The sequence below is a fragment of the Capricornis sumatraensis genome, chromosome 4 (assembly GCF_032405125.1).
Source record: "Capricornis sumatraensis isolate serow.1 chromosome 4, serow.2, whole genome shotgun sequence".
Lineage (NCBI taxonomy): Eukaryota > Metazoa > Chordata > Mammalia > Artiodactyla > Bovidae > Capricornis > Capricornis sumatraensis.
Genome location: NC_091072.1, coordinates 74,924,417 through 74,946,746, shown reverse-complemented (window position 1 = coordinate 74,946,746; position 22,330 = coordinate 74,924,417). Strand labels below are relative to the sequence as shown.

The window sequence follows — 22,330 nt, the reverse complement described above, 5'->3', positions numbered from 1 at the left end:
CGAACAGGAAAAGAGGCCACTTCCTCCCTGAATGGGAATGAGAGACCTCTGACTGATTTGAGGGAAGCACAGCCTTGCCCACAGGTGGGAGGGTGGATGAAAAGCCTTGGAAAGAGTTGATCTGTGCCTGTAGTAGAACCTCCTCCATCTTTTCTTGGCTTGGGCAAAATGGAAACTTCCAGACTACAGATGACTTTGATGGGGCTCAGCCAGCTGACTTTGGACTGGCAAAGGAAAGAACAGGTCTATCGAGGGCTCAGAGTGGGGATGGGCAGGAAACTGGGCTTTGAAACTCTTCCTCTGAACTTTGTGCTCCTTTTTCATCCTCACCCCTCTGCTTCTCTTCTACAAAAGCCCATCTCTTTGCCCATCCGGGGTTCTATGACTTTTCTCTCCCTCAACAGTCGGTTCCCGATTCTGGTCCCCGGCCCCCAGCAGCGCCTGCCCCCTTCCCACCGGGGCCCCCCATGATGCCACCACCCTTCGTAAGTTTTATGTCTTTCCCTGGGCTTGGCTTTTCCAGCCTGCACCCCCAACTTCCCAGTCCCCAGCACTGCTGTATCACCAGCACAGTTTTTGTGTAATGCCCCCTTCCTGTTGCCCTTGGATGAGGGATGGTTTTGCTTGGGTCCATAAAGTTGACAGTTCACCCTTTGTTTTTTTGTCCTTGGGACACACGGGGGCTGGGGGAAGAAGTAAACGGGAAAAGACCCTCTTAAGTGTGAGGGCAGGGTGGGGCTCTCTTTCTCTTTCACTGCTCCTTGTCTGTATTCTTTTTTGTTCCTCCCCCAACATGGCTTGTGGGATCTCAGTTCCCCAATCAGGGATTGAACCCACGCCCTTGGCAGTGAAAGCTTGGAGTCCTAACCACTGGACTGCCAGGAAACTCCCCTTGTCTATATTTTTTAAATACGCCCTGAAGTCAGGCTAGAATAGCAACCGGTGGTCATCAAGTTGGGGAAAAAGGGATAGGAGGCAGAGGACTGGGAGATTGGGGACTGGACACCTGCCTCTGGCCCTGCATCTGAAAGGCCTCTCTGGAGAGAGTCGCTTAAGTGGTGGAGCCTTCCAGTCGCAGTCTGGTGGCAGTTCCATTTCTCTTTCCCCTCTCCCCTGCCTCTCAAGAAGCCGTTTGCTTGCCTCTTAGACCCAGAGGACCCCTGTTATCAGTCTCAGTGGTGAGGAGGGAGGCAGTTTGATACCTCTCAAACTGAAACTTTGAACTGTCTCAGAGCCAGTGTGGAGGGTTGGGTGGGAGATGAGTGGCTGTTTCCTGACAGGGGCAGAGCAGTGTCTCCTCTGCTCAGGCTCTCTTCCTTTCCTCGTTTCCAGATGCCTCCTCCAGGAATCCCCCCACCTTTTCCTCCAATGGGGCTCCCTCCCATGAGTCAGAGACCACCAGCCATCCCCCCCATGCCACCTGGCATCATGCCCCCAATGCTCCCACCAATGGGGGCACCACCACCACTCACACAGGTAATCTCCTCCCCTGCTCCAGGGCCTCAAAAAACCCTATCATTTCAGTTGCAGGTAGAGATGAAGGTGGATATCCGAACTGAACTTGAGAATCTGGGGAGGGAGGGAGGGAAGAGAAGTGGGGCTAGGCCCACGTGAATTTGTCTGCTGAGTGGCTAGAGGCCACTCTGAGGCTCAGCTGAGCGCCCAGAGCCCAGTGAGTGCTCTTGTGAGGGTCATGGCCCCGGCAGGATCTCTCAGGACTCTGTGTGGCCTGTGCTTGCCTTCACCTCAGTAGCTGGTTTTTGTCTCCTTTGTGTCCATAGATACCAGGAATGGTACCTCCCATGATGCCAGGAATGCTGATGCCAGCAGTGCCTGTCACCGCAGCGGTAAGCACTGTGGGGGCAGGAAGTGGGCTCTGCGTGCAGCCCAGTGGGTCTGACTTGGTGTACAGGGATGCGGCCTCCGTTCTTTCCCTCTTCTCATCACATCCACCCTTGGCCCCGCTGCACTTCCCACGCTGAGTCCTTCTTCCAGCCACGAACTCGGCTCTTCTAGTTTCTCACTCGCCCCAAAAGGCACAGACATCCTCTCATTATCCCCCTGCTATGCCCAGTTCCCTTAAGGAACACCTTCACTCCAGACACTGATCACTCTCACAGAGTTAGCACTGTGGACACGCGAATACAATTTCCTCTTTGCATCTTCTTTGTCTCTGGAGGAAGCGGCAGTACCTGGAGATCTCACTACACCTTCTTGTGCTGCTGTTCAGCGTAGTAGAGTTGGGTAGGATGTGGCAATTGGTACTTTCTGTGGAAGAGGTGGGCCATGAAGTCTCACTCAACAGAATACTCTCACTTGAAAAAAGGAGCTGCCGTGCAGTTTCTTCCTGGGGTCCTAGAGCCATGGTCCCGGAGGGTGGGGGAAGCTTGTTAGGGAGCAGAGATCCCTGGGAGCAGGACACATGGATCCTGGCCTGGCCTGCTTCTTCATCCCCCATGGCCTGGGTCTTGGGGGCCACTGGGCTTGGCCCCAACCCTTCCCCCTCCTCTTTCTTCGGCAGACGGCTCCGGGTGCGGACACCGCCAGCTGTGAGTCTTCTGGGGGTCTGCTCCCCCCAGGCTCGGAGGTTGGGAGGGAGAGGGGACCATGGACTAGGGCCCACCCTGGATCATGCCTGTTGGGGTGCCAGGGATCCTGGGATGTGATGGGACCAGGGGAGATCTACTGGGGATGGAGTGTAAGGGAGGAACAGCTGGGGATCAGATAAGGGTTGGAACAAGGACTTAATAGGTTTCCTTTGGCTTCTTTTCTAGCTGCTGTGGCTGGGACAGGCCCTCCGGTAAGTTCTTTCCACTCGGGTCTCTGGGTAGAAAGGCTGAAAGGGAGGTGCTAATGGTTAAATTTGGGGGGTGAGGAGGATAAGCTTTGGGAAAGGAGCCTTGACCACCATTCTCTGCACCCTCCCCTCCCCTAGAGGGCCCTATGGAGTGAGCATGTGGCCCCTGATGGGCGCGTCTACTACTACAATGCTGACGACAAGCAGTCCGTGTGGGAGAAGCCCAGCGTGCTCAAGTCCAAGGCAGAGGTCCTGAGTGGGGCTTTCTGGCCCTTTTTTTCAGCTGCCCTGACCCTTCCAAGTCCTTGGCCTCCCTTGAGTCTCTAACCATACTCATGGTTCCTCTAATCCTAAGATCCCTGACCGTTCCCCAACCTTCCTAGGATCTCAAGAAGTCCACCTTCCCTCATCTTGAGCCAGGCCAGGTGGTAGCTAAACACTTCTGTGTACCCCCCTCACTGGTCCCCCTCACTTAGCTCCCCGAACTGTGGCTGGCAGGTATGCCCAGCCCACTGAAGTTCCCTGGCCCATCCTCTTACAGCTCCTGCTGTCCCAATGTCCCTGGAAAGAGTACAAGTCGGACACAGGCAAACCTTACTACTACAACAATCAGAGTAAGGAGTCCCGCTGGACCCGGCCCAAGGACCTGGATGACCTGGAGGGTGAGGAGGGGGTGGGCCCAAGCAGGGGCTCGGGGGCGTGACTCTGTGCTACCCTCTAACCACGTTATCCTTTCCTGTTGCAGCTCTAGTCAAACAAGAGGCTGCAGGGTAAGTGACTTGCTTGTCTTGCCTGCCCGTCCACCCATACGTGGGGCCTCCTGAGGGGTGGGAGTGGCCTCTAACCATGATCTGTGCTCTGTGAGAGGAAGAGCCAGCTCTCATCTCCTTGTGGAGTGGTCTGCTCTGGCCCTAGCCCTTTGCAGGATAGAGACCAGTCAGCCCCTGAGCACCTCTGTCTTTGCACTGCTGGACACTGCCCTTCCGACCCACCTGCAGGAAACAGCAGCAGCCGCAGACACTACAGCCACAGCCTCCTCAGCCTCAGCCCGATCCCCCACCTGCGCCGCCCGGCCCCACCTTGCTGCCCACAGGCCTCCTAGAACCTGAGCCGGGCGGGAGTGAAGATTGCACCGTGTCAGAGGCTGCCCAGCCCCCAGAACAGGGGTTCCTGCAGCAGCCAGAGGAGGGCCCCGGCAGGTGAGGGCTGCCCCCCATGCATTCTAGACCTCAGGCTCCCGCCTGGGTTCAACCCTTGACCTCTGTCAGGTTTCTCGGGAAAGGGGTGAAGATCTGGGCATGGCCTCTAATGAGCAGAAAAGGACTTCCCTGGGGAGCAAAGGGGTGTCCTGATCACACAGGGCACTGAAAACTATAGGGACTTGGGGACACTGTGGCTGAGTTCCTTTTGTCCCCCAGTTCTGCTGGACAGCATCAGCCACCACAGCAAGAGGAAGAAGAATCAAAACCAGAGCCGGAGAGATCTGGCCTCAGTTGGAGCAACCGGGAGAAGGCAAAGCAGGCCTTCAAGGAGCTGCTGAGGGACAAGGTGCTGAGGGTGGGGCTCCCAGGGTAGCCCTGGAGGGGGCTGGAGGTGGGCAGGGCCCATGACCCCCGCCTGCTCCATTCCAGGCTGTCCCCTCCAATGCTTCGTGGGAACAGGCCATGAAGATGGTGGTCACTGACCCCCGTTACAGGTAGGCCTGGGCAGGCCCTCCAGACATTGTTCATGAGGGTGGCTGATCCACGGGTTTCCTAAGAAACCCTGAGGGGGTCAGAGTGAAGAGAGTGATAGATAGGTGAGTGTGCTGGGGAAGAGAAGCTGAAGAGCCTCCAGGAGAAGGAGGGGAAGGGAATCATTCAATAAATGCTTGTTGAATTGAATTGATTTGAATTGAATTAATTGGGGAAAGAGGGGTTGGATAGGGCAGAGGCCTGACTGCAACTTGAGAGCCCATAGCAAAAGGGCTCGGTATTAATAGTGTCTTAAGAGCCCTGTCTTGTTCCCTCACTGTTTGCCACCCCTCCCCACATCCCAGAGACCAAGCTATCTTGCTTCCCTGTGCCCTTGGGGCCCCTGCAGCCCACTGTGTCCATGCGTGGCCACTTCAGTCAGTTCTGGGAGACCCATCCCCACTGTGCCATGACCCTGCTTTGTGGGCTCTGCACTGTGGTTCAACCTGACTCCTCTATCCCCACCCAACTCCCACCCTGTCCACCCTAGTGCCTTGCCCAAACTGAGTGAGAAAAAGCAGGCATTCAATGCCTACAAAGCACAGCGGGAGAAGGAGGAAAAGGAAGAGGCCCGGCTAAGAGCCAAGGAGGCCAAGCAGACCTTGCAGCATTTCCTGGAGCAGCATGAACGCATGACCTCCACCACTCGCTACCGGTCAGGGGGCCAGGCTGGGCTGGGGCCTGCGAACCCTGAGACCCCCATAGGCCCAGGCTCTGTTCTCTGCCTGCCTTCTCACAGCCCATATGCTCCACAGGCGGGCAGAACAGACCTTTGGGGAGCTGGAGGTCTGGGCTGTGGTCCCTGAGAGGGATCGAAAAGAGGTTTATGATGATGTCCTCTTCTTCCTGGCCAAGAAGGAGAAGGTAACAGCTACTGGGCTGGATCCATCAGCCCTAGTCTCATTAAGCCCTTCCATATCTTGGCTTCCTTGTGGGCCCGCCCATTCACTCGCTGCCCCAGGGTCCCAGCTTCTTACTCAGAAGCTGGTATGGCACATCCCCAGTTCATGCTCTGGGCCTACAACTTGGTCTGGGAGGACAGGAAGGTCTCTGAGGGTGTGGTCTGTAACCTGTGCTCCTTCCCCTTTCTGGAGTCAGAAAGGCCTTGAGTCTGGCCATCCCAGAGTTCCCAAGCCACCTGCCTTTACCTAGGTCCTCTGCCCAGGCCCACTTGTATAGTTCTGCCCTGCCCTGCCTCACCCTGACCCCATGGCTCCCTAGGAACAAGCCAAGCAGCTGCGGCGCCGCAACATCCAGGCCCTGAAGAGCATCCTAGATGGGATGAGTAGTGTCAACTTCCAAACCACATGGTCCCAGGCCCAGCAGTACCTCATGGATAACCCCAGCTTTGCTCAGGACCATCAGCTACAGAGTAAGCCTGGGTCTCCACTCCCTTCTCTCCCTTCCTTTTTCCTTCCTGACCCCCAGCACCTGCCTCACACCATTCCCCCTGCACCTCCTGCCCCTTTGGACATCTAGGAGTCCCTCACATTTAGTCCAGAACCTCTCTGGACTTGAGATCACAGGATGGATGCTTCAGGACACCTCTCCCTCTAGGGTCTATAGTTAACCTGGATATTATGTGTTCTTTGGGGAAGAGCACTGGGATAGGAATAATACTTGAAGATGACTTTTATAGCTCATGTGAATATGGTTTTAAATCAACTTGGTATGGTGGGCCATAAATGGTCACACACGTGGCAATCAGCTGCTGTTGGCCTGTCATCACTTGCAGTGTCTTCTGATATTCACCTTCTGAGGTTATATCAAAGCCTGGTTGATTCCCAGTCCAATATAAACTAAAACCTTAGATTCTGAGATAACTGATTTCATATAATTACTTCTAGTAACCAAATTCACAAGAGCTGAATGCTTCTGTGTAATACTTCATATAATCACTGAACCCTTTTCATGAACCATCATTCCAATAGCCTCTCCCAGGAGCCCCTGCTCCCTTCTCCCCACCACCCTGGATGTCCCCAGCACCTGCAGGAGTAGCATCTTGGAAGCTCTGGGGGTACTTGGGACTGAGAGGGTGTTCCCCTGGTGCGGTGCCTGCTGAGCCTCCTCTCTGTGGTTAGACATGGACAAGGAAGATGCACTGATCTGCTTTGAGGAGCACATCCGAGCTTTGGAGAGGGAGGAGGAGGAGGAGCGAGAGCGAGCCCGACTTCGGGAGCGGCGCCAGCAGCGCAAGAACCGGGAAGCCTTCCAGGTATCTTTGCTGCCCTCCGGATTGGAACTCAGCTCTGCCCCGGACAGTCTCCTCTTCACCCACGTGCTGGCTTCTCTCGGCCAGGCCCATGTTCTCCGTGTGCCCAGCCTGTCCTCGCTCCATGAGGGCTCTCTGTGCCTGCAGTTTTGCTCCTCCTGGGGCCCCTCAACTCTGGGCCAGCTCCTCTAGACTAGGTGTGCGTGCCACCCGGAAACTGCCAGCAGATGGTGCCCTAAAAGCAAGGCTCGGCAGCTTGGCCAGGTTTATTTCCCTTCACTGGGGAGCCAGACAGGCATAGCTAGTTCATCCCCATCTTGGAGGTGGCCCTGGTGGTGGTGGTGGAGGGGGTTACTTGGCTGTAACACATGGGGAAGTGTGGGAGTTATGGGAAGGTAATGCTGCAGGCACATTTCTGTTTCTTTGCCTCCCAGTCCGGCTTATTCTCATGTGGAGTCTGTCCCTTTCTGTTTTACAGTCTCTGTTCACATTGCTCTCTGCCTCCCCATCTGTAACTCTTCATCTCTGCCTCCCTTGCCTGCATTTCCTCAGTCTGGTTGTTCCTGCCTCTCCCTGCCATCTCTCCTCTCCCCGCCCAGGCTTTGACTTTGCCTCCCTCCCTCTCTCACCCTCCCTGTAACTGGCCTCTTCCCTGCTTAGACCTTCCTGGATGAGCTGCACGAGACAGGGCAGCTGCACTCCATGTCCACCTGGATGGAGCTGTACCCAGCGGTCAGCACTGATATCCGCTTTGCCAACATGCTGGGCCAGCCGGGTAAGGCAGCCGGGCTCTCCCTTCTCTGGCCTGGCTTCCTGCCCTGCCAGTCTCTCTGCACTCCCACTCCCTGGTCCTGTCCTCAACCCCACCCTCAGGCCTCGGGAAGCTGCCGCCCGCCAGGCCCCCCTCCCTCCCTCCCCCGCAGGCTCCACCCCTCTGGACTTGTTCAAGTTCTATGTGGAGGAGTTGAAGGCGCGGTTCCATGATGAGAAGAAGATCATAAAGGACATCCTTAAGGTGAGGGAGGCCTGGGGCTGTGGATGGATGCAGGCTGGGTGCAGGGCTTGCTCCCAGGACAGGGCTCCCTGATAAATCCTGTTTTGTGGGAGCATTGCCACTCAGTTCAGGAGATAGCTATTGTGATCCTTTCTTTATACAGAAATGAACAAGATACAATTTCTGCCTAGAAGGAGCTCAGGGTCTAATAGGAAGAGAGACATGGCAATTAGACATTACAGAGGGGCAAGGGTTATTATTACAGAGATGAGAATCAGAAGAATTGCCATTTGAACTGCACCTCTAAGAATGAGGAGCTGGGGGAGGATGGAGGCCCGGGATGTAGGGTGCCGCAGGAGCAAAGAGGAGCAGGAAGCACAACTAGTCATAAGCTAGTTGCCCACAAGTATTTTCCTTCTGCCTGTACGTTGTTTTAGAAAAACCTGGAATTTGTTGCTAACATTTTAAAATCGAGATTACAATTAAAATCTGGATCTTTAGCATCTCTTGGGAATTTGGATTATCTAGCAGCACTAGGCTGGCTTTGTGAAGCATTCAGTGGGCTAAAGCTGAGGTACCACGGCCTTTTAGAAGGGGCATATCCTCCTTATCTGTCCTCACTCCTCCCTGTCACGTCCGTAACACGAGAGCAAAGTCACCTACAATTCACCATCTCCATGCTGGAGAGTTCCTCAATATTCATGTCTATCAAGGAGGGAAAAGTGAGTGATGGACTGAGAGAGCCCTGTGTTTCAGGAAAAGATAACAAAGAGAAGCATATTTCTTTGTGGAAGTGAAGACCCTTCTCATGAGTTTCGGGGAGCAGTGTGCACCGTGGTTAGCAAGACTGTGAAGGCCAACTGTGGGGTTGAAAGTCCATCTTAACCCCTTACAAGTTTTGTGACCTTGAGCAGATTACTTAATCTTTCTGAGCATGTTTCCTCATCTGAAAAGTGGGGAATATTCCCCCAGACTTCACCTGATTACCAGCAGGAGTAACTTGGCACCCGAGATGAAGAAGGTCTGAGAATAAAGCTAGGAATGTCTCGCTGCACACATATTTAAGTCCCGTGTTTTGCCTTAAAATCGATGCAGGTGCTGTACTTTAATACCATAACATGTATCTGTTAATATAATATAAAGTTAATATTTTAAAATTACTTACCATTAGATAATATATATTGTATTGTCCTGTGGCTTCCTCTATTTCTCTATACCCCAGTAGGGAAGGAGAGCCCTATGTATAAAATTCTTTGAATGCTAAAACAAGGAAATTGGATTTTTATCTTGTAAGTAACCGGAGGCGGGGAATGATGTCTTGGAAAAGCCCCAGTGGTGGTGTAGAGCCTTGCCCGCAGCCAGAGTATTTGTATGCACAGGGATGGAGTGGTAGAAGACAGGACTTGAAGCCTCAGGACACAAAAAGTGATAGTGGCAAGTGATTCAGATCTAGACTGCTCCCTTGCTGTTGGGGCCCTTGGGAGAAAAGTCTGGGCAGCCGTGGACTCGAGGCAGGGTTTGAAGTGTGGGGGGTGAGCAGAGAGACCAGGCAGGAGCTGCTGCATGGTCTAGGTGAGGATGGCCAGTGAGCACAGCTGAGGTGCTCCAGTTGTTTCTGAAACTCCCTAGGTCAGCTCACAGGGGCCTTGGGACAAGCTGGAGGGGGCGGGGTGGAGGGGACTTTTTGCTCCTTCCTCTATTTTCAAGTGTAACTGCTTGTTTCTCTTATGGAATGAGGGTTCTACTTAAGATTTTTATTTTTAAAAAAAGCATCTGCTGATTTTAAGAAAGTGTTTCAAACCAGTAGACTAGTCACTCAGAAGTAGAATTGACACATTTTTTTTCGTGTGTGAAATTGAGGGAAGGAAGGAGTGAGTCGGAGATAGCAGGGGTGGATTGATGGTAAGGATTAAGCAGGAAGAACAGGGCTGGAGAAAACAGGAATTCCATTTGGGAAATTGTTCTCATAAAGCAACCAAGGGCAGGGAGGAATAAAGCAAATACCATATTTTAAATATGATAATCGCATAGGGTAGAAATATCTAATCCGGGAAGAGTTAAATTTTATTGGGCAGTTAACTTTTAACCCCTGAGTGGCTGGTACTGCTGACAGGCTTGTAGGAGCCCTATCCTTGCTGAAGCCTGTCTCTCCACACCTCCTGAGGACAGTCTTTGGTCAGTTCCCCTTCCTGTTGCCCCCTTCTGGGCTCCTGCCTCTGGAAGGCAGGTAGAACCCAGGGCTCCCTGAGGCCATCTACCCGCCAGGCAGACTGTGGACTATGGTGACACTCCACATCCCATAGGGTAATGCAGAGTCCTGAACTCAGAACAGCTGAAAGTCAGAAGATCTGGGCCCATCCATGGGAGTGGAGTGTGGGGTGGGGGCTCCCAGAAAATGAGTTATCTTGGGATCTGCTGAACTTGAAGTGTCTGTGAAGTACCCTGTCTAGAATGGGTCTGAAAGTCAGGAGAGAGGTGAGGGGTGAGATTGCTAGGAACAGTGTGGAACAGGCACATACATACGAGAGGTGGTAAAAGGGGTCAGAGACAGGTGGGGACCCCGGAGAAGGAAGGACTGCAGAAGTGAACGGAGGCGAGAAGAGTGAGGACTGAGAAGGGTCGCTGGAGTTCTTAGGACACGAGCAGCCTCTAGGAGAACGGTGTCCATGAAGAGGGTAGAGTGAGTGCGGCACAGGCTTTAGTTATACAACTCCTGGCTGTTGATTGGTTGAGACCTCTGCAAGTTATATAATGTCTCTGAGCCTCAGTTTCTCCATCTGTAAAATGAGGATAATATAAATGCAAGGTCATGAAATTAAATGATAATGTTTGTAGTATCTTGCTCATTAGTAGGCTTAATAAATGTTTTCCTTTGTACTACATTTAAAGATTGTGAAACAGAGGGACAGAAGCAGAGGTTGTTAGCTTGAGGAAGGTGAGAGCAGGGTGGAAAGGGTATTCCAGGCTAAGTGAGGTGCGTACCTGACGGAAGGAGCCAGTAAAGAGGTGAGATAGAAGTCTGCAGTTCCCTAAGCGAGAGATTGTCTGAGGAGAAGAGCTGGAGAGCATGGGCCGAGGCAGCCCTCTTGGAAGCAGCAGGAAGAGTATGCCTCTGCCATCAGCAGGGGCCAGAGCAGGTTCCAGATGAGCAGAGGTAGTAGAAGGGAACCTGGGCCTCTGCCTCAGACCTCACGCTCCAGTGGCTCCACTTTCCACTGAGTCGTCTCGGGCCAAGTGAGACAGCTCCTACAGCCTGCTCACTGGGGTGTGGTGAGGCTTAGTGAGAAGCACAGCGCCTAGTCCATGGTGCTTTATAGTGTGACGTGTTCTTAATAATGGGGAGTTGTACAGCTGGTGGCCTTTTTTCCCATGGATAAAATGATTGTGGGTGTAGTGCTTAAAAGTAGGGGCTTCATCGTTAGAAAGACCTGGGGTAGAATTCTTGTCCAGCCATATGTTAGCCTTGAAGACCTTGGGCAGATACTCTAGTTTCTCTCAACCTTGGTTTCTTCTTCCACATAAAATTAGGACCTGTGCTTTAGTTCAGATACATGAGGATCAAATGAGATAATGTGTGTGAGGCACTCAGCATGGTACCTGGTACATAGTAAGCACTCAAATACAGTCGTAGATGCTGACCAAGAAAGAATACAGGGAACTTACGACCCAGCAATGGCTCAAGCTTAAGCCAAAGGGACAAAGAATCAGTTGTGAGAAACACAGGCCATCTATCAGACGGAGAACATGTACCTTGAACACCTACCCGTGATCCAACCCCCCTAGTTCCCTGTGACAGCTAAGCCAAGAGCGGGTATGGGAGGTTTAATTGTCAGACGGTGGAGGACTTGAATGACTTGCTCTCCGAAGTGCATCCCCGTCCTGTGGATCCCTTCCGGGGGAGGGGGCTACTTGAGCATCTGTAGTCTGACCCGTGCCTGCCCTGGAGGCAGCCAACTTCAGGTTCAGGCCTGTGGTGCCCCCCTGCTTCATGCGCTGCTGTGCCCACAGGACCGGGGCTTCTGCGTGGAGGTGAACACAGCCTTCGAGGACTTCGCCCACGTCATAAGCTTTGACAAGAGGGCTGCTGCGCTGGATGCAGGCAACATCAAGCTGACTTTCAATAGTGTGAGGGGCCGCGCGGGGTGGGGCTGTAGCCAGGGCTCCGTTCTTGAGCTCGTCCCTCGCTCTGGTTCTGTTCCTTCTCACTCACCGCCCCAGTGTGACTCTGCCCCCAGTCCAGGAGTGATAGTAGGAGCTCAGACCCCAGCTTCCCACACACCCCTCCTCCTGAGTGACCCTGCCCTGCATCCTTTCGCCCTCAGCTGCTGGAGAAAGCAGAGGCGCGTGAGAGAGAGCGGGAGAAGGAGGAGGCCCGGCGGCTGCGGCGCAGGGAAGCTGCCTTCCGAAGCATGCTGAGGCAGGCTGTGCCTGCTCTGGAGCTGGGCACGGCCTGGGAAGAGGTCAGGACTGCAGCCTGGCATCAAACACCACCCCCTCAGTCCTGAGGGCAGCAGTGCTTCTCCACCACTGGGGGCCCACCCCAGTCATAGCACAGCTCGGGGCCAGCTTCGGCGCCCTTCCTTCCTTCCTCTGCCCCAGCCCTGCCCTGTGCTCACGGCGGCCTCCATGTTGTGCTGGGGCTGGTCTGATCAGCAGTGCTCTCCTGTTCAAGGTCCGTGAGCGCTTTGTGTGCGACTCAGCCTTTGAGCAGATCACCCTGGAGTCGGAGCGGATCCGGCTCTTTCGGGAGTTCCTGCAGGTACTGGAGGTGAGGCAGAGCTTCTGGTCCTATATGCCCCAGGCTGGTGAACACATGGAGCTAGCTTAACAGTAGCCTCAGTAACCTCTCAGCCCCAGGCTCTCCTTTCCCGGACAACTAAGGAAGGGGAGGTCTCATGGTGCCCTGGATACACCCAAGGCCGTAGCCTGAGGAGGCAGCAAAACCTCTGGGACACAGGGTCCTTCCTCGGGCTAACCTTGGCGCCTTCCTCACCCTTCCTTCTGCCTCCACCAGACGGAATGCCAGCACCTCCACAGCAAAGGCCGGAAACACGGCAGAAAGGGCAAGAAGCACCATCGCAAGCGTTCCCACTCGCCTTCAGTGAGTTGGCGGGTAGGAAGGATGTGGGGTGAGGCTGGACTACCTGGGGGAAATAAGAACCACTTCTCTTGCTTTCCCCATATATCACCTCCCCTGGAGGGAGACTGGGCGATCCCTTTGGTCTTGGATTTTCCTGTCCCCAGCTCCCAGACTCAAGGGCTTCTGGAGCCCAGCACCCTTCTGTGCTGACTTGTATCTGCTCATCTACCTAGGGCTCTGAGTCAGGAGACGAGGAGCTGCCCCCGCCCTCTCTCCGGCCCCCCAAGCGGAGGCGACGGAACCCCTCGGAGTCGGGCTCTGAGCCCTCTTCCTCACTTGATTCTGTTGAAAGTGGGGGTGCTGCCCTTGGAGGACGGGGTTCCCCCTCCTCTCGCCTTCTCCTCGGATCAGGTAAGTAGTTGGGAGCTGGAGGGGAGGCCTTAGGGGAGCCCCACCCCTAAGGGTGGAGGTGGTGGGCAGGGCTGCACCTGTCAGAGAGTAAGAACTTCCCATCCCTGCCCAGGCGGGAAGCGGAGAGAAGGAAGGAGGACTGGACTGAGACTTCCTCAGACAGGTCCCTGCCTGTGAAGAATGCAGAGAAAAGGATGAGGCCTCCCTTTTCCCGTGGGACTTAGTGGGGATTTTTCCATCTCCAGATCATGGTCTTCGGAAAGCCAAGAAACCAAAAAAGAAAACTAAGAAGAGAAGACACAAGTCGGTGCGTAGAGAAGGAACTTGCGTCCAAGGCTCTGCTATTTTATGAGATATCTTCATGTCTTCACCCGCCTCCCGGGCCATCCTCCACAGGAACTGAGGAGGCGGGCTCTGGGCTCTTACAGAACAGTCCCGAGAGCGAGACAGACCCTGAGGAGAAAGCTGCCAAGGAGAGTGATGAGAAAGAACCAGAACAGGACAAGGACAGGGACCTCCGGCGGGCAGAGCTCCCTAATCGCTCCCCAGCCTTTGGAATCAAAAAGGAGAAGGTGAGAGGCAGGCACCCGGCCCCCACCCGGTCAGTGCTCTGCGCAGGCCCTCGGGGAAGCCGTGGGTGAGCTGTGCCTTTACTCCACCAGACGGGCTGGGACACGTCGGAAAGCGAGCTGAGCGAGGGTGAGCTGGAAAGACGGCGGCGGACGCTCTTGCAGCAGCTGGACGACCACCAGTGACCTGATGCCACCGTGCCTCGGGTCTGCGTGAGGCTGTGGCTGAGTTCACCCTCGCTGTCTGCCCCAGACTTCATCCTTAGTTGGGTCTGTGTCCACCTTTTCTCAAGTATCCCCAACCCCAACCCACCATTTCTGGCATCTCCCAAGGTGCCTGTGGTCGTCAAGGGTCCCCTCAACTTCCTGGACAACTAGTGCAGTCCTTGCCCTCAGTCTCAGACCAGCGATTGTGGTGAAGGCCATGTGGGCGGGTGGTGCCAGAGGATAAAATGTGAGAAGGGGCTCCCAGAACAAGTGGCAGGCTGGTGGACACAGCCTGGGTGGCAGGGCCGGGTCCTTAGCCGCTAGCATCAGGGCCTGCTCCCACCTCCCGAGGCCCTGGGGCTCCACCACTCCTTCCTCCAGCCCTGGGGCCCACTGTATGTGTGTTTTGTTTTGGTTTTGTTTTTTAAATGACAATATTTATAACGTGGCCAGTGGCTCTTTTGTCTTGTCCGTGGGCTTGGTACCAGGGGCAGGCTGGGGACCAGACAGGTACACGCATGGCCAGCAGGGGGCACTGGTGCCTCATGGGTGGCCTGCCTCCCTTTGTGAGGTTGGAGCCCATCTAAACAGGTTCCCCTTGCCCAGGCTTCTGCAGTCACCTCCCCCAAGCATGGCAGCTTGGCCCAGCCTCCTGTCTGTCTCTGTGGCTTGCTGCTGCTTAGTCACGTCAGTCGTGTCCAATTCTGTGCGACCCTATGGACTGCAGCCTGCCAGGGTCCTCTCCATGGGCTTCTCCAGGCAAGAATACTGGAGTGGGTTGCCATGCCCTTCTCCAGGGGATCTTCCCCACCCAGGGACTGAACCTGCATCTCCTGCATTGCAGGCAGATTCTTTACCGCTGAGCCACCAGGGAAGCCCCCCTGTGGCTTATGTCAGTCTAAATGGCCAATGTAGCCCCTATGCTCAGAAAAAGGAGACAGAGTCAGGCCTGGTATTTCAAGCCTTTGTTGAGAGAAGGAAGGTTTGGGGTTTATGTACAAGAAAGAAGAAATGGTACATGTACAAAAAGGAGTGGGCCCCTGTGTTCCCTTCAGGTACTGAGAAGAAACTGGCAGGGGATGGAGAAAACAGCTGAGACCACCATGACCCTGCCCCCTGCCAGCAAAACCTAGCTGGGGAAAAGTGAAGATGCTGTTGGCACCTCCTTTCTCTTGCTGTCTCCAGGTTGGGGAAGAGGAAACCACCCCCCTGCTCACATTGGCAAGGAGAGTCAACCTTGACTGCAAAGGGCCACGGGCAGGGAGCGTGGATTCGCTCCTCTCCCCTTATCACTAGGGCACAGCTGGGCGGGCCCAGGCTTAGGAGAGCCTTGCTCCTAGTAGAAGGAGATCTGAGGCTGGCAGGGTCCAGGGCTCGCTAAGCTTGGACGCTCCCAGATCACAGCTGACCACTGGGACTCACAAAGTAAAGGGAAAAAAGAAGGGATAATTGCTTTCTCTTCTCTTCCCTCTGGCTCTAGTGACGGTGGGCCTAGGTGCCTGAGGCCTAGCTTAAAGCTGGAAATGGTTTTTCTAGCCCTGAGCTGGCTCTTGAGGAAATGAAGTTGAAGACCTTGGGAGCAAAGTGCAGTGCTGGAAGTGCCAGGCCCTGAAAGACCCAGTGCCCACAGAGGCGGCAGGCAAGCTCCAGCTTTGAGAGCTGGGATGGACTGAGAGCAGCATAGCCCTCTGCTGGGCCCTTGGCCAGTTCCAGGGCTTCAGGTGCACTGGTTGGACTTGGAGGACTCCGAGGGTTGAAGTGCTTCTGCTTCGAGGAGGGTCTCAGTGGGGGCCTGGAGCCCGAGGGGGGCCAGCAGGCGGTGCAGCACTCCTGGCTGGAGGGCGAACGACGAGGGGCTGCTGGTGGAGGCCTGTGGGGAAGACCAGAGGCCTGTGAACAGGCAGGGAGGCTGGGCCAGGCCCACCTTCTGTAGGCCCAGCCCCACAGGCAGGCCTAGCAAAGAGCCAGCCGTGAGGCTAATGAGTGAGATTAAAAGAGGCTGGAGTGGACAGTCAGGGTGGACTCTGCATGTTCAGAACAACAGGCAGGGGTACTAGAGGTCACTAGGGAATGGCAGAAACAAGGTGGACTCAGCAAGAGCTAGAACCTGGGAAGAGACCCCAGGCAGACTGGATATCAGGAAACAGGTCAAGGGTCATCTGATGTCCCTGGGCAGAAGCCACTGCCAGAGCTCATTTGAGGAGGCAAGGCCAACGGACACCCAGGCCCAGGACTGGAGCTGCTCAGCCTCAGTAATCAGAGGTGGCGCCTGGTCCTGCCTATTTGGGCAGCTCCCTACCCCTTGGGTCTTAGTAGAAGCCAGGACAGCATTAGTGGGAGAGCACCACTTCCCTGAGGGGACATGCAGGAGATCAGTCATGCTTCTCAGAGCACGGGGCATGCAAGGGAAGAAGTATGTGTCCCCTGTCACCACGAGGCTGCCAGAGGATGGTTCCAAATCATGCAGGAGAGGAGGTGCCTGTGGGTCCCAGCAGGAGTGCTGGGAGGTGGGCATGCAGAGGGCAGCTGTGGTGCCCAGTACCTGTCAAGGGCCCCAGCCTTGGGGGTTAACAGTTTGACTCATCATGGTGGGCTGCATCACAGAAGAAGCGTGAGCCCCGCTTGGCAGTACGGGCCGTGAAAGGGACACTCTTCAGCACTGTGGCCCAGGAGAGAGACACAGTGGTCAGGCCCCATGGGGGTGGGGTGGGAGGAGGCCCAAAGGGCTATGGGAGGGGTGTGGGAGCCACTCAGCGGCCAGGCACCAGGGAGGGCAAAGGGCCCACCTGTGATGATGTCCTCAATGGTACCATCTTTCCCCTCGTAAACAGGCCGGTGCTCCTTGGCTTGGCGCCGCCTCAACTCTGCAATCAGCTCCTGCTGCTGCCACTTGTTCCGCTGAGATGGGGTCTAGGGCCGAGCATTTGAAGGGGAAGGGAGTCAGCACTAACCCTCCACGGGGCTGGTTCCTGCTCAGGATGCACTCAGACCCTGGAGTGCCCTGGATTGTGCTTACCAGCACCCCCGCCCCCATGGCTGGGAGTCCCCTCTCATAGACCCTCTCCCCAGCCCGTGGACTCCAGCATCAGGCCCTCTGGGTGGTCTTGGGGCTCCAGCTCTCTGCTCCACCCTCCCCCTAAGCCTCTGCCCTGTTCTCCAGGCCCCAGCTCTTGGTCCCACCCACCTTGGCATCCAGTTTCTTGGCTTCCTGAGCCAGCTGCTTCTCCCGCATTACCTCCTCCTGCTTCTTGCGGGCTTCGTTCTCTTGTTCTGCTTCCTAAGAACCATGAAAGATGGTGTGTGTGTTGAGGATGGTGTGTGTGTTTAAGGATGGTGTGTGTGTGTGCTGAGGCTCACACAGGCTATGAGGGGAGGAGCTGACATTGAGGGTGGAGAGTGGGTGTCAGTGGGACCAGCAACCCCAGGTGGCCACCCTCTGGAGGGGTACTTCCTGCCCCAAACAATGACAGGAAGGGCCTGGGCCCCCACCCTGCCCACCAGTTCACAGCTAAGAGGCCTGTGGCCAGCTTCCATCAATCCCTCCCAGGACTCAGAGGAGGAGAAGAAAAAGGCCCAGACTTGAAGCCCAGCCCTCTCTCCCCCTACCCAATTTCTCTGAGCCAGACTCCTCTTTAAAAACCTCTCTTCTACTCACCTTGTAAGAACGAATGAATCGGACAAACACTGGGAAGAATACAGAAGGAGGTGTGGTCTTGGGACTCTCGCCGAAGTAGCGTACTACCGCGTTGTAGGCTTCCTGGGGAAGGGGTGGGCAGAAGGGGTCAGCCCGGCGGGGAAGGGGAAGCCCAGCTCCCACCAGGGACCAGCCAGGACCAAGGAGAGGCAACAGCGGCCCCCACAGCCCCTGTGGGAGGGAAAAGAACAAGGGGCTCCCAGAGCCCCCTGGAGTGCGTGTCTCCAGAGGCACCTGCCTGCCACCCACAGTGCCAGCCCCTGCCCCCAAATCAGCCAGCCAGCTGCCTGACAAAAGTTCTCCAAGCCAAGGACCGGAACCACGCCCACCAGAGGGGCATGGCGCCTCCACCCTGTGCTCACCTCGGCCGTCTTGGCGTCACGCTGGAGCTTGTCCAGTTTGCCTTCGTTGGTGCTAAGGAAGTTGCGCAGGACGCTGTTGTCATGTATGCTGCATTCCCGCCGGATCAGCTCCATGCCCCGGCCCAGCTCCTTCACGTCCAGCAGCACGTTCTCCAGGGACACTGTGGTCACCAGAGCCCGGACTGAGGACTACAGCCCTCCCCGCAGCAGAGATTAGCTTGGTTCCTCACGCCCTGCTTCCAGAGCTCCCACATGGATGGAGAGGGGCACACCAAGCTAGCCAGGCTCTTACAGGGGCCAAGGAGAAGGAGTGGAGGCTGTGGGCTCGTGACCCTCCAGATAGCCAAGGAAGGTGAGCCAGAGACTGCTGGGCTCCAACACAGAGCCGCCCCAGGCCTGCCCTGGTTTCATGAGGGGGACAAAAATAACAGCGACCCTATGTCTGTGGGGGGCTTCACACACATCACAGAGACACGCAGGCTCCCGGGCCAGCCTGTGGGGGCAAAGAGCCGCGGCTGCCTTTCTCTACCAGCTCCCATAGCACCCGGGTGGGGCGAGGGGCCTGTAGGAAGGCTCTCTCTGACCCCTGCCCATAGCCCCAGCAGAAAGCTTCGAAGTATCATAAAGAAAGGCACCCAAGCGTTCTTCTCCTCATAGCTTCTGGGGATTGTCCTGGGCTGGACACAAGGGTGGGCTCGCCCGGCCGGGCTCTCACCTGCAGCGGCTTTCTCCACAAAGTGCAGCTCATGCCAAAAGTTAGCCAGGTCTGGGTACTTCTCCTTCACCGTCAGGGCAATGAAATGAAGCAGGGTCATCTTCCTGTCGGTGGACTTGGTGTCCAGCAGCTGGTCGAGGGGGGCAAAGGGCAATGCAACAGGTCTGAACACCTGGGTTCCACAGCTGCTGCCCCTCAAGCTCCCTGGCTCCGTGTCGCCCCTACCCTCTTACCAGATCCAGGCTCTGGAGCTTGAAGCCATACACAGCTCCCCGCTTGCTGCTGTTCATGTAGTTCCCCAGTGCAAGTATGATCTGTCCAGAGGTGCACCAGAGGAACTCAGGGCAGGCCCTCCTCTCTGTACAGCTCCAGCCCCACCCAGGACCTGGGGACCACCCACACCCACATCCACAACCTCCCCCACCTCCAACATCTGCTTCAGCTTCTGGGAAGACTTGACAGAGGCAGAGGCGGCAATGATAGCGTTGAGTTGCTGGAAGGCAAGAGGAAGAACTAAGTAATCCCACGCCAGGGCAGGATGATGTCAGAGCAGGGCCAGCAGGGAAGGGGGCCAGCAGGTCAGGAGTTGGGGGGGGGTGCGCCGCAGACCACCAGGATTCAGGGGAGAGCCGTACCGGCGTGAGCATCTGCAGGTTGTCCTGGAAGTTGCCCAGGAAGGCCATGCCAGCCATTCGCTGGGTCAGCCGCTCCACCTTGCTGAAGAGCAGCATGAAGCGGTCCTCAGCCGTCAGTTCCTCCAGCGGCTGCCTCTCCCGCTCGTACTGCCGCAGCAGCTTCACTTCCGCCTCCGTGGGCAGAAAGCGCATCAGGCACTCCACGAAGTCGACGGGCAGTGTCTGGAGGTCAAACCTGTGTAGGAGGGAGGAACCACCTCGGGTCTTGCCTTTGCCCACAGTACCTGTCATCCCTTCATTATCCAGTTCCTACAAGGACGGAGGGCGGGGTCTTGAGCAGCACACATCCAGAGGCAGAGGACTCACTGCCTCACCTCCAGTAACTCCAGTACTGATGTTACTCAGCACCAGTAAAAGTCCTAGGGGCACAGTCCATTCTTGTTTAAGAACCCTTCAATACCTTCCCTCTGCAGCTAAGAAGTTTTAGCTCCCAGATGTGGCTTGGGAGGCCCAGCCTGCAAGACTTTTGCTCGCCTCTCTGCTCTGTCTCTTTGGCTCCCCTCCTTCCACTAAAGCCAGAGTCAATTTTCAGTATCCAGGGCGCCATGCCTCCCCCTCCAGGCCCCAACCTACACTTCATATACATATACATCCTTCAGGTCGCAAGTGAGACATCGCCGCCTCTAGGAAGCCTTTCCTGATCACCAAGCTCAGTTACCTGGCCCTCGCTGTTCTCCCAAAGCCTCCTGTACCTCCATCATCTTGGTGGCTACCACCCAGTGTTACTGGACTGTTCCTACTGGACTGCGAGCTCCCTGAGGGAAGGTCTGGGTTGACTCCCCTGCACCTCATACAGTGTCTGGCACACAGCACAGATGCAGTAAGTTCCGGCCAAGCCACTGGATGACTGAGGGAGTTCTGTCGATACCCTGGAATCCAGGGAAGGCTGGGGTCCCAGGTGGAGATCCTAAGTGGGTTACCAACAGCAGGGGGCCAGGGAAAGTTCAGTGGGAGCCTCACGTGTGGATGGCCCTGCAGATCTCCTCAGCTGAGCGGCCAGCCTTCCGTAGGGTGATGGCCAGGTTCTTGGCACGATTGGCTTCCAACAGGGTCACCTTGCTGGCAGCCTTTTGTGCTGTCTTGTTCTTGGAGCAGATGAGATCGAGGGCAGGGCCCTGGGCCTTTGTCTTGAACAGTTCTTCAAACTTGTCCAGGTCCAGGTCCTGGCAGGAGTCACAAGAGGGAAAGTGCTGTGGTCTCACCCTCAGGAGGGCCCCTGGCAGCACACCAGCACTGGCTCAGCTCTGGTGCCCCAAGGGTGAGCCTGGGGGCTCCTGCAAGGCCAGGAGATCTAGCCTGAAGGACAACCTAGTCCCTAGCCCCCAACCCCATCCCTCAGGGCCCCGGGCCCTGCTACCTCCAAGATCTTCTCATCATCAAGTTCGCTAAAGACAGTGCCGCTGATCTGGTTGGGTTTTAGGGCTGTCCAGTTGAAGACGGGCAGCCGGAACTTGGTCTTGATAGGTTTCTTAATGCGAATGGCTAATTTAGAAGGAGGATCAGTGAGACAGGAGCCAAGGACACACTCCCTCAGTCCCACTAGCTCTGCCCAGAGCCCTCGGGACACTCACCTGACAGGCCTACTGTCAACACCACAGAGGGGGCAGCGCCAGGGAGAGGTGGGGCCGGGGGACACTTGTCTGGGGGAAAAAGGAATGGCACAGTAACTCAAGGGCCAAGAGACCCCTCTGCTCACCTACGTGTCCTTAAAGACTTTCAGGGGAGCAGGCTTCATGAACTCCCTGCCCAAGCGGCTCCCAGGGGTTCTAACTCTGACTCCCAGGGGTCCCGGGGGTGGTGGTGCTGGTCTCTGACCTACGCTTTCCTGCTTTAGTCTAAGCCCTCTCCTTGAATGTCTTCAGAGGAATCAGTAGCAGCATCTTTACGCTCCTTAAAACAGATCCACACCTGCTCTTAGAATCCCTTCCCTAGTAACCTGAGCATCCCTCAGATTCCAACCCTCCCTCAGCCCCTCCCATCTGACTTTACATCCTTCCAAACACATCCCCTACGGCCCCACAATAAGGCTGTACCTCTTGGCTTTTACCAGGTAAGGGTTCTGCTTACCTGGTAACGGGGGAGGAGGCGGGGGCAAGGGAGGAGCTGGCGGTGGAGGCAGAGGCAGGGCCTCCTCAGGGGGTGGGGCCAGAGCGAGGAGGTCCAGGTCAGAGTGGGGCATGCCCTCATTCAGCTCTGCAGAGCCCACCCGGGCCAGAGCCTCGCTGCCCACGGACTCCAGGCCCCGGGCACTGGGCTCCAAGTGGCATCGGCGCTGGAAGGCCTCCTCTTTCTCTTTAATGAGCCGCCGCAGGGTGTGTACCTGGTGGCTCGTGTTCTCATAGGTCTCCTATTGGGCAGAGGGTACTATTAGGAAAAGAGCACCTGAAGGCCCCTGGGAGGGAGGCTTCCTACACCGGGGTCTCCAGGAGGGTGCTCAGAGGCAGAGCAGCAGAAACCCAGGTGGGGACTGGGGGAAGCTGGGATGCAACATAACAAGAGGCGAGTGGAAGAGTCGACCACCTGGCCGGCACCCTGCAGTGCTCCAGTCCAGTTTCCCTGGTCCCTCAAGACCTGGGTAGAAGGCTGCCTTATGGATGCTCACTGACCCACCAGCAGCCTGCTATGGCTGCTCTCAGCCCTTGGTGCCTCAGGCCTGCTCTCGTTCCATCTGGTTTGTACAACTGCTCAACTGGAAGCCCCCTATGGACAAGGCCCTGCCTTAGCCACCTCTGTGTCCTCCATACTCCCGACAGAGCACTTAAGACTCTTAGCAGGGGCTTGGCGGATATGTGCTGGGCTCAACAGAGCTGGCAAAACTGTATTCCTGTGGGAGAACAGGTAGGTTGGGGCATGATTTTAAC

General features: G+C 56.0%; 2 protein-coding genes across 10 annotated transcripts in view; one reads left to right on the top strand and one right to left on the bottom strand.

The window, feature by feature from the left end:
• Positions 1 to 1,332: 1,332 nt before the first annotated feature.
• Positions 1,333 to 14,436, top strand: PRPF40B (pre-mRNA processing factor 40 homolog B). Of its 7 annotated transcripts, none has more exons than XM_068971351.1 (24): positions 1,333 to 1,476; positions 1,782 to 1,847; positions 2,522 to 2,549; positions 2,775 to 2,800; positions 2,936 to 3,046; positions 3,339 to 3,459; positions 3,543 to 3,567; positions 3,796 to 3,996; positions 4,216 to 4,345; positions 4,459 to 4,493; positions 5,021 to 5,185; positions 5,286 to 5,394; positions 5,752 to 5,902; positions 6,612 to 6,745; positions 7,403 to 7,517; positions 7,666 to 7,757; positions 11,745 to 11,861; positions 12,059 to 12,196; positions 12,409 to 12,504; positions 12,751 to 12,837; positions 13,050 to 13,227; positions 13,473 to 13,534; positions 13,656 to 13,799; positions 13,890 to 14,436. In XM_068971351.1, exons 1-24 carry the CDS (start codon positions 1,333 to 1,335, stop codon positions 13,980 to 13,982), a joined length of 2,568 nt encoding a protein of 855 aa, XP_068827452.1. In that variant the 3' UTR covers positions 13,983 to 14,436. The 7 variants fall into 7 exon arrangements, with proteins under 7 accessions (XP_068827452.1, XP_068827448.1, XP_068827446.1 ...); XM_068971347.1 differs by having other exon boundaries at positions 4,429 to 4,493; positions 11,766 to 11,861; XM_068971345.1 differs by having other exon boundaries at positions 4,429 to 4,493.
• A 546-nt stretch (positions 14,437 to 14,982) lies between these two features.
• The window catches only part of FMNL3 (formin like 3), a 52,300-nt gene continuing 44,952 nt past the window's right edge, over positions 14,983 to 22,330 (bottom strand). For 2 of the 3 annotated variants that reach the window (XM_068971678.1, XM_068971679.1), the window contains 13 exons: positions 21,537 to 21,816; positions 21,041 to 21,109; positions 20,827 to 20,951; positions 20,430 to 20,632; positions 19,410 to 19,644; positions 19,199 to 19,267; positions 19,008 to 19,088; positions 18,775 to 18,904; positions 18,060 to 18,220; positions 17,659 to 17,760; positions 17,188 to 17,280; positions 16,790 to 16,913; positions 14,983 to 15,873 (listed from right to left, as the gene is read on the bottom strand). In XM_068971678.1, the coding sequence (XP_068827779.1) occupies positions 15,785 to 15,873; positions 16,790 to 16,913; positions 17,188 to 17,280; positions 17,659 to 17,760; positions 18,060 to 18,220; positions 18,775 to 18,904; positions 19,008 to 19,088; positions 19,199 to 19,267; positions 19,410 to 19,644; positions 20,430 to 20,632; positions 20,827 to 20,951; positions 21,041 to 21,109; positions 21,537 to 21,816 (1,761 nt within the window). In that variant the 3' untranslated portion in view covers positions 14,983 to 15,784. Of the gene's footprint in view, positions 15,874 to 16,545; positions 16,663 to 16,789; positions 16,914 to 17,187; positions 17,281 to 17,658; positions 17,761 to 18,059; positions 18,221 to 18,774; positions 18,905 to 19,007; positions 19,089 to 19,198; positions 19,268 to 19,409; positions 19,645 to 20,429; positions 20,633 to 20,826; positions 20,952 to 21,040; positions 21,110 to 21,536; positions 21,817 to 22,330 lie in introns of all 3 variants that reach the window. The other variant, XM_068971677.1, reaches the window with a different exon arrangement.